This window comes from Anser anser (genome assembly GCF_964211835.1).
Source record: "Anser anser genome assembly, chromosome: 6".
NCBI lineage: Eukaryota > Metazoa > Chordata > Aves > Anseriformes > Anatidae > Anser > Anser anser.
This window is the reverse complement of record NC_139726.1, coordinates 24887677-24902469: the sequence shown is the minus strand read 5'-3', so window position 1 is coordinate 24902469 and position 14793 is coordinate 24887677. Positions and strand designations below refer to the sequence as shown.

At 38.7% G+C, this 14793-nt stretch overlaps 1 protein-coding gene across 3 annotated transcripts in view; it reads left to right on the top strand.

Annotated features, from left to right (window-relative positions):
- Positions 1-14793, top strand: part of ZNF385B (zinc finger protein 385B) — a 170818-nt gene that overhangs the window by 17175 nt on the left and 138850 nt on the right. For all 3 annotated transcript variants that reach the window (XM_083840906.1, XM_083840907.1, XM_083840910.1), the window contains exon 2: positions 14176-14478. In XM_083840906.1, coding sequence (XP_083697032.1) covers positions 14176-14478 — 303 coding nt within the window. The remainder of the gene's footprint in view (positions 1-14175; positions 14479-14793) is intronic.

Below are 14793 nucleotides of genomic sequence, written 5' to 3'. Positions count from 1 at the left end.
GACTGATCTGATTGTCAGAGCTTTGCTTTGGAGCAGCTTACTAGTGGGAACAGGGGGAGCTAATGTCCCAGTACAGGAGAATTGGCTTTATGCATGATGCTAGATGATAAAAGCTGAGGTTTAAGAGGACCGGACTTGAAGGTATTTTTTAAGTCCTGTGTGTTTTACAGCAATAAAACGCAGCAGCAATACGGGACCTGATCAAGTGCATGGCTAAGAGGACAGCAACACTTCCGCTTAGCTGCCAGAAACATTGTCACTTCTGAACACTCAAAAAATATTGTGTCTGGTCCTAGGAGAAAACTAAAATTGGTTTCTCTTTAATTCCCTTCTAGTTTTTGAGCCTTTAGGGTTTATGTTTCCAGTCTTCTCTGCAAGGATTAGAGGGATATTTAAAAAAAATTAGAGTTCCCAGGGGTTTTTATGACTGCCTGAGCCAGGCTTAAGAAAAATGGCTAATGATGCAGTTTAGAGTATTTTTGAATAATGAGAATTTTGAGGGCTAGCAGCCATGGACTGGCTAGTGGAGTGTCAGAAGTAAGAGAGGCATCAGACTGATGAATTAGTTTTTCTTAAGTGAACCTTTCCAAATGCCTGGTGTTTCAAAATACCATATTGGTGATGTCAGTACAGGAGGCGTATTTACTCCACTGGATCTTTTAAGGCAATAAAGCTATGTTTAAAACTGTTTTTAGCAGAAATTGTGTTCGGTTCCCTATTATCAGTTATTCAACAAAGTGTAGCTGCAGTACACGTCAACTAGGTAAGCTAGTGTGAGAGCAAGGTCTTCATCAGTTGCGTGATCTAGCGGAGGAATTCTTTATCACAAGGATGTATTGTAAGCCCACTGTCTATACATCACGAAAAGAGTATTCTCTTTATTTCTTAATTAAGTGTTGAGGAAATTGAAAAAACACCAAATGTCTCCAAGGAATGAGACAGATTGGATGAGGGAGAAAAAGCTACTGAAACGGTATAAAAGTCAGCTTTACTGCAATCTTAAAGTTGCAAAAGGCTTTGAAAAGTGAATGACTGGAGAGAAATATCTCATGAGAGTAAAATGGGCTTTTGAAGGATAACTTCAGTTGTAAGCGCTAAAGTGAAAGCTTCTTATTGCGCACCTCAGCATTTTCAAGTGTAAAAAATATATATTCTGCTCACACTTCCATCTTTCTGGGGGTTATATTTATTTAAAGGGATTAATGGCCAATTTCCAGTGTGACTGCCCTCATCAGAAGTTTATCCCCTCTCAAAATGACATTTTTACTTTTTATGGGAGCAGTATGCATGGATTTCTGGAGACTTTGGATACATAGTTGTAATGTGATAGGTGGAAAAATGTTTATATCCCTAAGGAGATACCAGAATTTTGTTCTTGGCAGGATATATAAAACTAACTGTGAGTTGTGTAATTTTATTTGTCAGATCTTTTTGTGTTAGATAACTTTATTGTGGAATTGAGTTTTAATCACACTATGATTACGCGGCCACTTTATTAAGTTGTGTGTTACACATTTAGCTGCAATAGGGTGCATAAATGGGTGTTTGAGGTCCCTGCAGTGGAGGAAGCAGTCTGATTTAAAGGTATGATTTCAGGTGGTGCAGGACTGACACCTATGCAAACAGTAATTTCAAGGAGTAAGCAAACTTTCTGTTGGGGGCATGGAGAAATTCCACCTTGTGCCCCCATTGCCTTTAGTTGCTTGCGTGGGGGGAGAGAAACAACAAAACCTTCTCTTTGCGTGTACTAGTCCAGATTTTCTGTCTTCAGATGGCCTCTACTTAAGAGCTAAGCTGCCACTTGAAGGTGACCATTTGACGCGTTTTCTTCTGCCCTGCCTCTGCCCTGCATGATGTGGATGCTGGAGGCGGCAATGTGCTTGTGCTGGCTGGAGGCACCTGCCTGCAGTACCTGCTGCTGGGCTTCCCGAAGCATCCCTGCTGACGCTAGCGTGGGCTGTAGCGCCAGGGGGTCTCACAGCCTTGGGCTCCCACAGAGACCTCTGCAACCCCTAGTTCTCATTACTGTGCAGTACTGACCTTTTATGATCCATCTCCTTTGTGTCCTGTTTTTCTGATTTTAACGACTTACAGGCAATTTGGCTGTGTTTTGAAATTCCAGCTCCTAAGGGGTGAGTTGAGGCACTGCTTTCTTCTCCATCTGTGCAGATGGTGATATAACCTGTACGCTTGCACAATTCCCTGCCTCAGTGAAAGGTTTTCATGTACCTAGTGGCTTAAATATATATAAGTGTGTGTATATATATATTTCTTATATATATTCTTATATATATATATTTCTTATATATAAATATATAAGAAAAATGCATTGGTTGATGTTCTTTTTTTTTCTTCATGTTTGCTCTACTTTCTTTAGGTCTTTATTATTCATTAGTGTAAAATGAGATTTAATGAGGTGACTGAAGAAGAATGTGTAGCATTATTTTATGTAGTTTGAATGTTTAATGGTCCCAGATTGGGGAAATTGCTGTATTCTCTGTTAACCATCCATAAATAGATGTGACAGATGAAGGGAGTTAGAGGAAGTTTGTAGAGCAGGCAGAAGATGTCACACTGGTTCTGCTTTTTAAATGTCTTTTCTTTCTCCTATGTGTATATAGTGTGACAGCACACGAGCAGTAGGATGAGAAGAGTCTACAGAGATATGAGGGTAGGAGAACAACAGGAAAGAAATCATAAGATGGAGAACAGCTGTCAAAATGACAGCAGTAGAGAGATGCAAGGAAACATCCTGTCAGCAAGAATGAAAATATCTAAAAATTTCTTGAGGCCAAAGAAGTCTAAGTTCTGCAGAACTTAATCGTGTTTTTTGGTCTCAGTTTCTCTCCAGTTCCCTCTAAGCTTGTGGGCTGTCTGAGCCTTTTGCCACTGATGACAGTGAGAATCCGTTGCTGCTTGGCTCGGCAACACCTTGTAACTTGTTCTTGAGGTTTACTGCATGTCTGTTACAGCACAGCTTACCCTTCTTTTACTGGGTATTTGGAGAGCGATAGCATCCTGACCTGTCTGATCTAAAATAAACTAACCTAGCAGGTCTCAAAGTCTTACAAACTTGACAGCAGATGGCACTTGCTTTTGTTTAGCCCTGCATATACTGTCTTGGTGGGTGGTAACTGCCTCAGGACAAAATCAGCATCCCACCAGTCACCATCTGGGATGGCAGATGATATGTGGGACTGTCGTGAATAAGCATTCTGATGTTTGTAAATGTCCGAAGGAAGACACTGCTTGTTAGTACTGTAGTTAGTATGCAGTCAGCACTGCAAAAACCTTATGTTATCAGTATTCAGCAAAATACAAGTTTGTGTGCCCTGGGTCTCTCTCTGGCATATGGGTGGGTATGAGGTGGTTCTTCCATAGTTTGTTAGTTTTGATGGTGAACTTGCATGGCACTTTTGGTAGATCTTTAGTGTTTATTGGTGCTTCTGAGATAAGACTAACTCTTCTCACTCTTAGCCACGGTGTCAGAGGAGGTATTTAGATAGATGCCTCTTGTTGGATCATACCTGATGCTGTTAATGAGCATAAATTTTCAGAATAAAATGTGTCATTGCTTTGACAGTATAATTTGAGTGGATGGGTGAAGGAAGGGGATGACTTCAATCAATCAGAATTTGGACCCAAAGGTGTAAAATTACTTGGGAAAGAGCCCACTTTTCTGCTGCAGATGCAGGAGTGGAGTTGCACATATCTGGCGCTTGTGTCTGTGCATCCCCCTCTGTGAGAAGGGGAAAATGTGAGTAGACAAGGGTGAACCATGGAGATACACACATGCAAACTTTTCCTCATTCAGCTTCTTCCTGCCTCTATGCACTAAACGTCTTTGTCCTGACATGCATGCTTTGAGAAATACTATTTAGACCAGTTTTGGTTGGAAGGGTCCCTTGTCACTTATGTGACAAGTTCTTTACTTAGACTTAGATAGTGAAGCCAATAGGAAGCTCTGGGTTGTACTGAATATAAATATCTTTGAAAAGAATAAATCTGCATCTGCTGTGTAACTTGCTTTATACTGCAGTTAAGACATCTGTTTTTTTTGTGTGTGTTAAAGCATGTTTTATTCACACTTCACTGGTCTATGTATTTGCTGAAGTGAGTATGAAGTTCAACAAAATGTCACTTTCCGTGGTGATTCAAATAGCTGACCTGACTATTCTTTTTTTTTTGCAGTACTTCCAGGATACTTGGTGCATCTAATCTAATTAGATCTTGGAATATCTAATGAATTCGCACTAATGAATAATAAAAGGGAAGAAAACCAAACAAAAACTCCCATGAGCTCTAAATTCAAGTACTACCTTTCAGCTTAAAAATAAAAAGTAAAGGTTAGAGTTATGTCCAAAAGATTATTGACTACCGATTAAATAAATGAAACAGTATGGTTATGCTTGCAGAAATGTGAAGAAATAAGGAGAGCTTGTCTTTCAAATTTGTATGAGCAAATGCACTCAAATAGGTGGTTTGAAGAATTGAAGGGAGAGCAGGGTGGGTTATCTGAAGCATGGAAGTGCACACATACGCTAATTCAGCAAAACCAGTAAAAGGGTGTCTCATTCCTTATAAATTGAGGCGTGTATTTTAGTGTGGACTAGGATAGGTAGTGAGAATGGATGTTGCAAGCAGCAGTTGCTAAGCCCGAGGTGACCGACAGTTCAAGTTTAGGAGACGTCTGTGCAAGCCTCTTCCTGCCCAGCAGGCGGAATTAGGGAGCGATCTGTATCTGCAGCACTGCCGGGGGCCTCTCCGTGCTGGATGTCTGCACCACATGTGCTTAGCTGTGGTTCATTCAAACACAGAAAATGGAAAGTGCAGGGGTACATTCAAGGCAGAGCCAACCTGAACCTTGCCACTTCCTGCAGATGGTTTCAAACTAGGTGATCCCTCAGCTTTTTTACAGGCTGTCACTTTCCCGGCTGGGTGGTTCTCTTATAACTTGATCATAACTCTTAAGTAGTTTAAGACAAAACGTGTCATGTCTCTTTGTCCTTTTATGAAAAGGAAACATTGCTTCCAATATCTCTTTAGTTCCAAAAGAGAATCAGTTGTTTACGTGGAAGCTGACAGTCTATTCAGGGTGACTCACCTGAGACCATCGCTTGAGGAGCACACCGGGACCGGCCTTCACTGCCACAGGTCACACTTGCTGTTCTGAGCAGGGTTTTCTTTTGTCTTGCTCATAGTCTTACTGCAGTCAGACAAATTGGTGTGTCTCAGTCTCGTGCTATTTTTGAATGTTGCTTGTTCTCTGTTCATGCACAGCTATTCTTTCCACACAGGCCTCAAAGTTCTTGCTCTTGTGTCCAGGAGCCCTTCTGCAGCATTGCCAGGCTTTATGCGGAATTAATGGTTTTCAGTACAAATTATATTCAGCTCCTGCCATTGTCAGACTTCTGCTATATGAACACAAAGGCCACCTACTCTTCCTAGCTTTCTCTTGTGGCTTCCTTATATGCTCAGGTGAATTCCTGATATTTTTAAGAAAGGTAGGAAATGATTTTTTGCTTTCTGTGACCAAAGTTTTGCGTACGCCTTATATGTGATTGTGCTCTAGCAAGATGAAGTGACAGTCAGGTACAAACACCCTGTGGGAATCTTCCATTATGTCAGTTGGTTTTGATCTTTATTCCTGCAAGTTCATGCCTAAAATTAACTTTATAAAAGAAATATGCTTCACCAGAAGTACCATGTATCTTGTAGCAACTCTCCAATTATTTAAGTAACTTATTAAATTGGGGGTATTAAGTTTTCTTATGTTTTAAGATATGATTCTAAAACATCTTAAAGCAATTTGTTCTTAATTTTGTGGTCCTTCTGATTATTACTGAGGGCAGATTCAAACTATATATTCTTTATTTTTCTTTATTTTTGGGTCTTTTGAGTTGTAAAATCTGGTGTAAAATCTGCATCTAATTAGTGTTTTATGCTATTCATTGTAGATGCTTTTTCTGTGGAAGAATACAAGAGGAGTCCTTTGATTTAAAAGAGTATTTGGATGCAATATTTGTTAACATGCAAGAAAACACTTCAATCCAGCAATTTCATAAAATCCCAAAGATATAGGAAATGATCTTAGAAAATCTGTAGAGACAATATGATACAATTTATCAATTACCAATTTAATAAAATAAGATGTTCCCTAGTTTCATGTAAGCAGACTGTGAAAACAGGCAAAATTGGGGGGTACATTTAAGAAAATTCACTTCATTTCTGCTTGGGGAAAATTAAGCAATTTTGTTACTTTGATCTACTTTTGAGGAGGCAGCATTGTTATTAAAATGACTTGTACTTTTCAGATGTTTAACCTTTTAAGAGCATCATGGTGTGTGTGTTTTTTTGTTTTTTTTTTCTCCTGGCTGCTGAGCATTTTGGTACACAAGATGTTTTAATCCTGGCTTAGGCCAACAAGGAAGTGATTTAATTTAATTTTATTAAGTCTTATTTATTTTTTCCCCTCCTTTCTGGGTGTTGTGTTAGAATTTCAGAGTATTTGCATTTTGGATAGATAAAAAAAAATTAGAATTAGATAAAAGATTAGAATTCTTGGATGAAATAAGAAGTAAATATGACCTGATACTGACAATCAATGATGCTCGGTAAAGAAGTCTAAGGGAGCTGAGTAGGCTTTTTACTGGTAGGTCTACTCTCTGTGGTAGATTTATACACTTGGAAGGGGAGGATAAAAAGCCTAGGATGCGCTATACAACCACAGGTTAGACACTTTGAGTATTTACATATTCTTGCACAATTAGGTAAAGGTACTTAATACAGATGTACTAAAAATATAATTGTTTAATGACAGGTTTCCGACAAGTAGATATCAACTTGTCAAATGGTTCATCGAGCAAAATCATGATACAGCAAGCTGGAAAACTATCTGTTCTTCAGGAAGCATAATCCAAGATAGCTGCCTAGACTTCAAACTTGATTAACCTTCTTGGCAGCAGTCAGCTATGTCATTTCAGGGCAGGATACATCTCTTTGGCAAATAAATCCATGTGTAAATCTATCGTTGTTAATGTCAAGAAGGCCAGAAATCTGTTGAGTATGGGGGCTGAAGAGGAAACCTTGTAATTAGAGGTAGCTACAGATATGGATACATACAACTGCAGTCTGTGATAATCTAAATCCAGAGTGATTTTATTTCCAGTTTAGCTGAGCTCCCGGTCTAGTACAGCAGGTCTAATTTTAGGCTTCCTTGAAGTGGACAATTTCAGGGCTGGTAAAGCAAAGCGAAATACTAGCTACTTGAATGTTTTCAATTTTATGAATTACCTTGTACTGAACAGCTAATGTTTGTGTTGAGAAACAACCATCTGTTTTTGTAGTTTAAAGAGATTCTCGTTCAAATGTTAAATATCCTGAAATGTGTTAGTGAGGAGGCTGTCAGCCATTTGTCATACTACACCATTCAAAACTTTTCATGTACAGGAATAGCAAGCTGACTTACTATTCCCATTGATAAACCAGCATCAAAATACGTGTAGGCTGAAACCTTATTTAACTGTGCTTGGGCGATGTGCATGATTAACTGGTTACTCTTTATCTGGCACAAGGAATAAAAAATTACTTACTTTCCTGACCCATTCTGTTGTTATTCTAACTTTGAAACCAAGCGTTGTGTGCTTTGCGGGCAGATGAAGGAAGTAGGGAAGAGTTGATGGGATGTATATGATGGGGTAATAAATAGCTTGACAGGTGGCGACATCGCAGAATACGATGCCTCCTTGAGGAATTTCAGAGCAAGACAAAGATTAAACATGGCAGTTCTCTGTTTTGATTTGTACCAAAAGGAAAAGGAACATATCTTCTGAAAGGAAACTGGTCCCTTAAACATATGGGGATTTTTCAAGGTTGGCTTCAAAATAGTCTCTAGTGCTTTTTTAACGCTGTAGGATACTGAGCACAAGGCACTATACATATGCTGTTCACCACAGTATCCCAATAGAGCTTGTTGCCCAGATGGTGCAAACCATATGCCTCTCGATAGTTTATCTATGTTTGGGAAATACTGTCTAAAAATATAAGAAAGGTCATAAGACTTCTCAAAAGCAGCTCTAGTGAATTTCTTTTAGACAGTGCTCTGGAGGTATTTGAACTTTTTTTTTGAGTGTTTTATGGCAGATTTGAGGAACTATGGAATCATACTTACGCCACTATGAGACAGCAGCTCCTTAGGCACACAGGCTTCACTGGTCCATCTGCATACACAGTTTTTTTCCCCATAGGAAGTGCCTAAGAGGTGTACAGCACAAGACTGTCTTAGATCTCTCCTTTTTTTTCCCTTTTTCCTTTTTTTTCCTTCCCAGTTGTCTGAATGAACCTTTATGGAAAAGTAGCAATATAAAAAGCCAATTAATTTTTGTATTTGTTCCTGAATCTTTCATAACTCATTTGACTATTTGCAAAGGGTAATAGAGAAAATTCTCTTTGCCCATATGCAAGTTGTTAAAGTACGTTTTCTCTTTTGCTTACCTGGCATAGATCCACAGACGGATGGCATTCTCATTACATTTCCAGCATAGTGGTTCTTTGAAGTATGAACTAATTAGGAATAGGCATTGCAAAAGTTTAGACCAGCACTCAGGAAAAGAATGCTTCATGTAACCATCACTAATTCATTAGGATAACCAAAAGCTTATTTCCTTTGAGTGAAGATTTGCACATTCTCACCTACAGCAGTGTACTATATATAATACTTCTTTGTAGCTCCTCTGAAAGCACAACTCTGCTTAAAAAGTAAATTAGCTAAATTGAAAGGCTAATTGCCTTGAGCTTCAAATACAAAGGATGTCCATGCTTAGATTTCTCTGCTAGCTGCAGGAGGCTGAGAAGATGTGGTTTCAGAAATCCAAACATGGTATCTCATGACACCTAAGAATTTTAATGTGGTGTCATAAATCACTAATTTATTCTTGCTGTGGTATTGCTTGCAGAATCTATTGGATGGATCCGTACACAGAGGATGAAATGTGAGGGGGAGGACTTCAGTCTGGTAACAATGTACCTCAAGTACCTAAAAGCTCTTATACTCACATTGCTCCTCACATGACCTCAATCAGAGTAAAAATTAATCCATTTGAAACTGTACTTAGATTCATAAAATATCCTAAGTTGGAGACCAAAATCCCTTAGTTTTGCAAAAGAAAGAAGCAGACTTTCAAGGAAATGTGAAAAATGAATATGCCGTGCAGTCCGTTTATGGACTTAGATTTTTCTGGATGATTTCAGCTGGATGTTTCCTAACATATGTGGATGTTCTTCATTTCCTCTTTTTTTTTCCTGTTTTCAGGTTCTTGCTTTTCAATTTTTAATTGGGTCTAGTCATTTAAGTAATTGAGTAAATACAGCTACAGTGCTATGACACTGCCTTGGCAATATGTGTGCCACTCCAGAGTGCTTTTTGTATGGAACATGTTAATTTGTGGATGTTATCCATTGGTTGCTGCTGAGACTTGGCCCATACTGTGCTATATCCAGGTTATACAAATGTAGGACCTCGCAGAAGCAAATTAAATTTGTTAGCCTTAAACAGGAAGCATTAATGGCTTGTTCAGTAAATAATAAATGCCAAAAATATACGTCTACTTCTGAGCTATAGCCCTTTGCTTCTAAAACGAATGTACTCCATTGCCTTACACAGAGCAAAGAATTTAAGACCCAGTTACAGGCAAAAGGAGGACTCGGTAAGTGAGGGGTTGAGGCAAGTAGCAGGTATTGTGGCAACAATAACGGAGCAAAAGGTGCCTTCTGCTGTGTTTGGGGCCCACACCCTTTTGTTTGTTTTCATCTAGGAAAAGTGCCCAAAATGTTGGCCTCTTTGAGGGCAGGAATAAATATGTCTCCTGAACTACAGTCCTGTATGTAAATTATTATAGTTTTTTTTTTTTGTGCATGTATACTGCAGGTTTAGAAGCTCACTATTTTGATATGTTTGTGTACAAATTGTGGAGTTGTGCAGATGTCTTCATGTGTGTTCAGAAAGAACAGTGATTTCTGTGGCTTCTAAGTGAAGACTATGTGTACAGATTGCAAATTACACATGGAAATTGGCGATCTTTCACATGTAGTAGGAACAGCATATTTGCATTACAGAAGAGAGTTTTGCTCACTTAAATCACTGTTTAAAGTTAAATTAATTTTATGTTCAGCTCTAATAAAGCTCATTAGTATGAAAATATTTATAGATATATCCTCTCTTAATTATGGACTTACTCTTTTTTTTTGATCACACATTCACCAAATATCTATAAAATCTTTTCTATAAAACTCTAATTTTCAAATATATATTTATGTAGAATTAAATGTGAACATAAGCAACTGGTAAATCTGGCCAGACTTTAACCAACACGGAAGCCCTGATCTATTGTTGTATTTTCCCCATATGATAATTTCCATCTTTTATCCCATTTAATGATTTCATAGTCTTCTGTTTAGTCTTAAACCTGCTTCTAAAAACTTCACAGTCCCATATATAGCAATTACTCTAAACGGACTTTTTTGATTTCACAGAGTATAAAGATCATGTAACTTCTCGTAATTCTCAGTTCACTGACTGCAGTCTCAGGTAGCTGTTCCTGTTACATGATAATGTTAGTGAGCTGTGTTAGTGTGCTGAGTTCCTCAGCTTAGCCTGAGGAACTAGTTGGCCCCATTTCATATCTGACTCCTGCTGAGTGAGAACAAATACTATCCAGAACTCCTCAAAGTCTGTCTGCAGTAAAAGGCTTTTTTTTTTTTTTTTTAAGGAAAAAGAAAACTTGCTGATGCTTGCTTGCATAAATTCAAGTGACTAGGAAATTTAGAGGGTAGGAAGAATACTGAAGTCTTATGTTTGTGCATTTTTTGTTTTTTTTTTTTTAATGTACAAGTTTATTTCAGAGAAGCGCAAAACATTCAGGTAACCTTTATTTAGAAGGCTATCTCTTGGGAAATACATCTGCATTCGTGCTGAGATTCTTACACCGACCCAATGCAGAACTGTACATGTGCTATGTACTCTAGAGCCAGGATGTTTCAGCAGAGATTTTAAAAGGTGTTTTTTCAACCCTCACTTTAAAGAAGAAAGGAGACAGATTCTTAAAGACAGATAGGACCTTTCATGTAATAACTTTTTCTAGACAAATATATACACCATAGAAACTGTTCAGTTACGGTAGAAACCGTATTACTGCAGTAAAATCCTAGTGAATGTTTGTCACCAACAATTTCTTCTTATCCCGTCACTTCAAGTGTTTAGGGCTTTTCAAATATAGATCGTCCCTGTCTGTATTTTGAAGTGTAATTGTAAATGGCCTTTTACAAATGCCAACTACTTAATGGGACCTACAGAAATGGGAAAGACTTTAGCAGTTCTCTCTGGTAAGAGCAATCTGAGAGAGGAAGGGACGGTGTTTTGTGACTGTGCCTGCATGTTCATAGTGTGTTGAACCACTCTTGGCTGTAGGACAGGTTGGGAAGATGCCTGCATCGGTTTCTGGAGGTGCAGTGGTTCCCCAGTTAGTCATTGAAGCCAGCTGTGCAGTGGGACAGCAACCTGTCCGCTCATTCAGGGCATGCATGGGGTCCCCTTGGCTCATCGCAGCAGGCAGGAGCACAGCTTTGCCTCTGCCTACATCATACCTTATTTGAAGTGCTTTGCTGTGCCAAATGTTCAGGTCTCAAATCCCAGGAAAAGGAGGGCTGGGATTTCTGCGTGGGAACAGACGGACTTCTGAGGGCTGGCAGGGTTTGGTTTCTGTCTGCACGTATGGGTCCTCTCCCGGATCGGACCCATCAGAGCATGCAGCTGCTTGCGCTCCTGAAGCCGAGGCTGGAGATGCTCGGTACAGGTATTGGTTCTGAAGTGCTCTGCATCTGCTGCTTCCAGCAGCTGTCGGGAGGCCGGTGCTACCTGCAGTCAGGTCGCCTTTTAACTTAGACATGGAGCTCTAGGCAGCCCGGGTTATTTTAAAACTTCAGCTTGTAGTTTTTAATTCTTAAATTAGTAGAAATGTATTGCTTCCAGTATAACTTGTTTGTCAAGACAATATTTTTTAGAAAAAAGTGAGTTTGACTTTTTTTTTTAAGAAAACACAGATGGAATAAAATTGGACCATGGCTTCTTTTATTTTTTTTTATTTTTTTTGGTCTGAAGATTATTTTTCTTGCTTGTCTGGCAGCTGGGATGCTGCCCTAGGGTGTAGGTGCGGTGTTCGAGTCCTTGCTGCTTTTGGTTGTTCTTTCTGGGTGTGTCTACATAAAAAACAGTTTGGGTCACGTCAGGAGTACACTTTTAAGGGAAGACTTCTCATCTTCCCCACTCGCTTTGCTTTGGTTATATTGCAGAGCAGTCTCAGGTTTTACTAACTGAAAGGCTTCATTGTTCTATGTGAAATTAAACCAAAACATGCAGTCCGGGAGTGTGTGCATCCCCTGCTCCAGTGACTGTGGGCTAATTCAGCGCCAGGCTGCTGCTTTCCAAAATAACCTCCTTGAAAGGTGGTGGTGCTGCTGCAGGCGTCTCGCACCAGCTGTCTGCTCTGTGAATCTGTCCTCCAGTCCCCACCACTTCCTAATGCAGACGTTACCCTCTGCCAGTTTTAAATACATCCCCACTAATGGAGTTTCATAAAGAGCTTAAACTTCACTGAATTATCGAGATAATTACTGAATTACATATTGAATTACCATTTGCTTTCCGCAATCAAACTTATGAGAAATCTGACAAGCCGAGATTTTTATCTATTTTATTAACTCATTTATATGTATGTTAGTAGCATCTAAAAACAAAAGTGATATAAAAATGTTTTTTTCCAGAACCATTTACTTTAGAGAAAGAAACTACAGCAGTGCTTTAGAAATAATATTAATAAAAAAAAAAAAGAACAAAGGGAGTAGGGGGAAGTTATTTATGGTTTAAAAATACATTGAAAAGTAACAAATACCAAAGCTCTGAGCAGATTAAATTTTCAGATGAAAATGTCATTTAAGCTCAGCTGAGTCGAGGATCTTGGTTGCTTGCCTTGAAATATGATACTTATGCTTAAATGATTTAGTGTGACAGCGTCTAGCCTAGGTTTTCAGGATCCACTTGTATTTGTTTTAAAAAGCAATTAGGTACCTGGAACCTGCAATAATGGTTTTTGGTTTTAATATTTGATGTACATCTTAATGAATGTATTGTTTATATTTTGTTTGATGGCAGAACTGTGAGCTGTATGAAACAGATACATGACTGAGCTCTGTTTACTTGGAATACTGGATAAGTGACTCATGGCTGGGGAGGAGTTAGTACAAATACTAACATTTTAAGCATGGGCTAGAGTAAGGAATGTGATGAAATACTCCATCCCTCCAAAAATGATCTTTTAAATAACCTTAAAGAAATGAGACTCCCCTCCCCCGTACCTGTTTAGTATAAACTATATATAAACTTTATATAAAATATTCTTTGTGCAGCTTGGTTCATTTATCGTGATGAGGATTTATTCTCTAGGGACAAGTGAATATTTCAGGCTCTTGGGTTGTTGTCCACGGGCTGTCACTTACTGTGCATTTGTTTAGCTCTCAAAGAGAAACTTTGAGTTGGCATTTCTTTGTGTAACGGCTTTAATAATGAAGGAGTTGAAAGTCTGTTATAGACATCTTAATTGGCCTTTTATAGACATCTTAATGCTCATATGAAGGCTTAAGTTTTGGGTGTAAGTAACAGTGGAAAGTATGCATTAGTCTTAACAATATGCTGTCTTCCAAACAGTGTTTCAAGAAAATCATGTTGGCATTGCTTTGGTTGAATTATTATTGTATTTGGGCAGCAGTTACTACTATGGGCACTGGCAAGTGAAAATCTCTGGAACCAGTTTGTAGTGAGGCAGTTGAAATAAATTTAAAGATGATCTTAACCTCTTCTAGGGAGGCAGTAATAAACCTGTTTTAAAATAGCTTATGTAACAGAGTACGTGAATTGCCATTGGCACAGTGTGAGATACTGCTCACCTTATTTCTGAGCTCTGAGGTGTCACAATGCATGCTTTTCTCTATGAAGAGATACTTTTGTAACATGGAACCTTATTTGTTGGAACTGGTCTTTGGTTCATGCATTTTGAAAACAGAAATGCCAATTTGGTATTAAGCATTACTAGTCGGTTTCCAGTAACAATTTTGTCTATTTTGTAGGAATGAAGCGTCCATTAAGTCCTGACCATGTCTTTGAAGATGGGATTATGAATCAGCCAGCTGTTCTGTGGGGCTTTGAAGAAAAGGGACTGAGGAATGACAGACAGGACTATCAATTAAGCAAAGAAAAGAAGAAGATACTATTTTCATTCTGTGAAGTGTGCAATATACAGCTGAACTCTGCAGCACAAGCTCAAGTTCATTACAATGGGAAGTCTCACCTGAAAAGAGTGAAGCAGTTAAATAATGGAAAACTCCCTACAAGTACAGCTCCTGGCACCTTGTTTGCAAGTACAAGCACAGGTAAATGATCAGTAGGAGATGCTATGTTTCGGTCAAGAAATTTGAGGAAGCTTTTAAGCTCTACTTTCCCAACCCAGAATAACTATTACGCTTAATACAGATTAATACTAGGAATTAATATTTTGTCACGTTCAGAATTACTACTGTATTTTTTCTCCTGTGAAGCCAATTTTATTTAGGCAGTATTACATCACTGCGTGATTGATGACTGGGTTGGGCCATATGTAGTTGAGATTATAGCCTATTTAAAAGTAGCTGTCCTGGCTTCTAATAGTCACGCATTTGTCATCTATTTTTGTTCAAAAAACAAAGTTC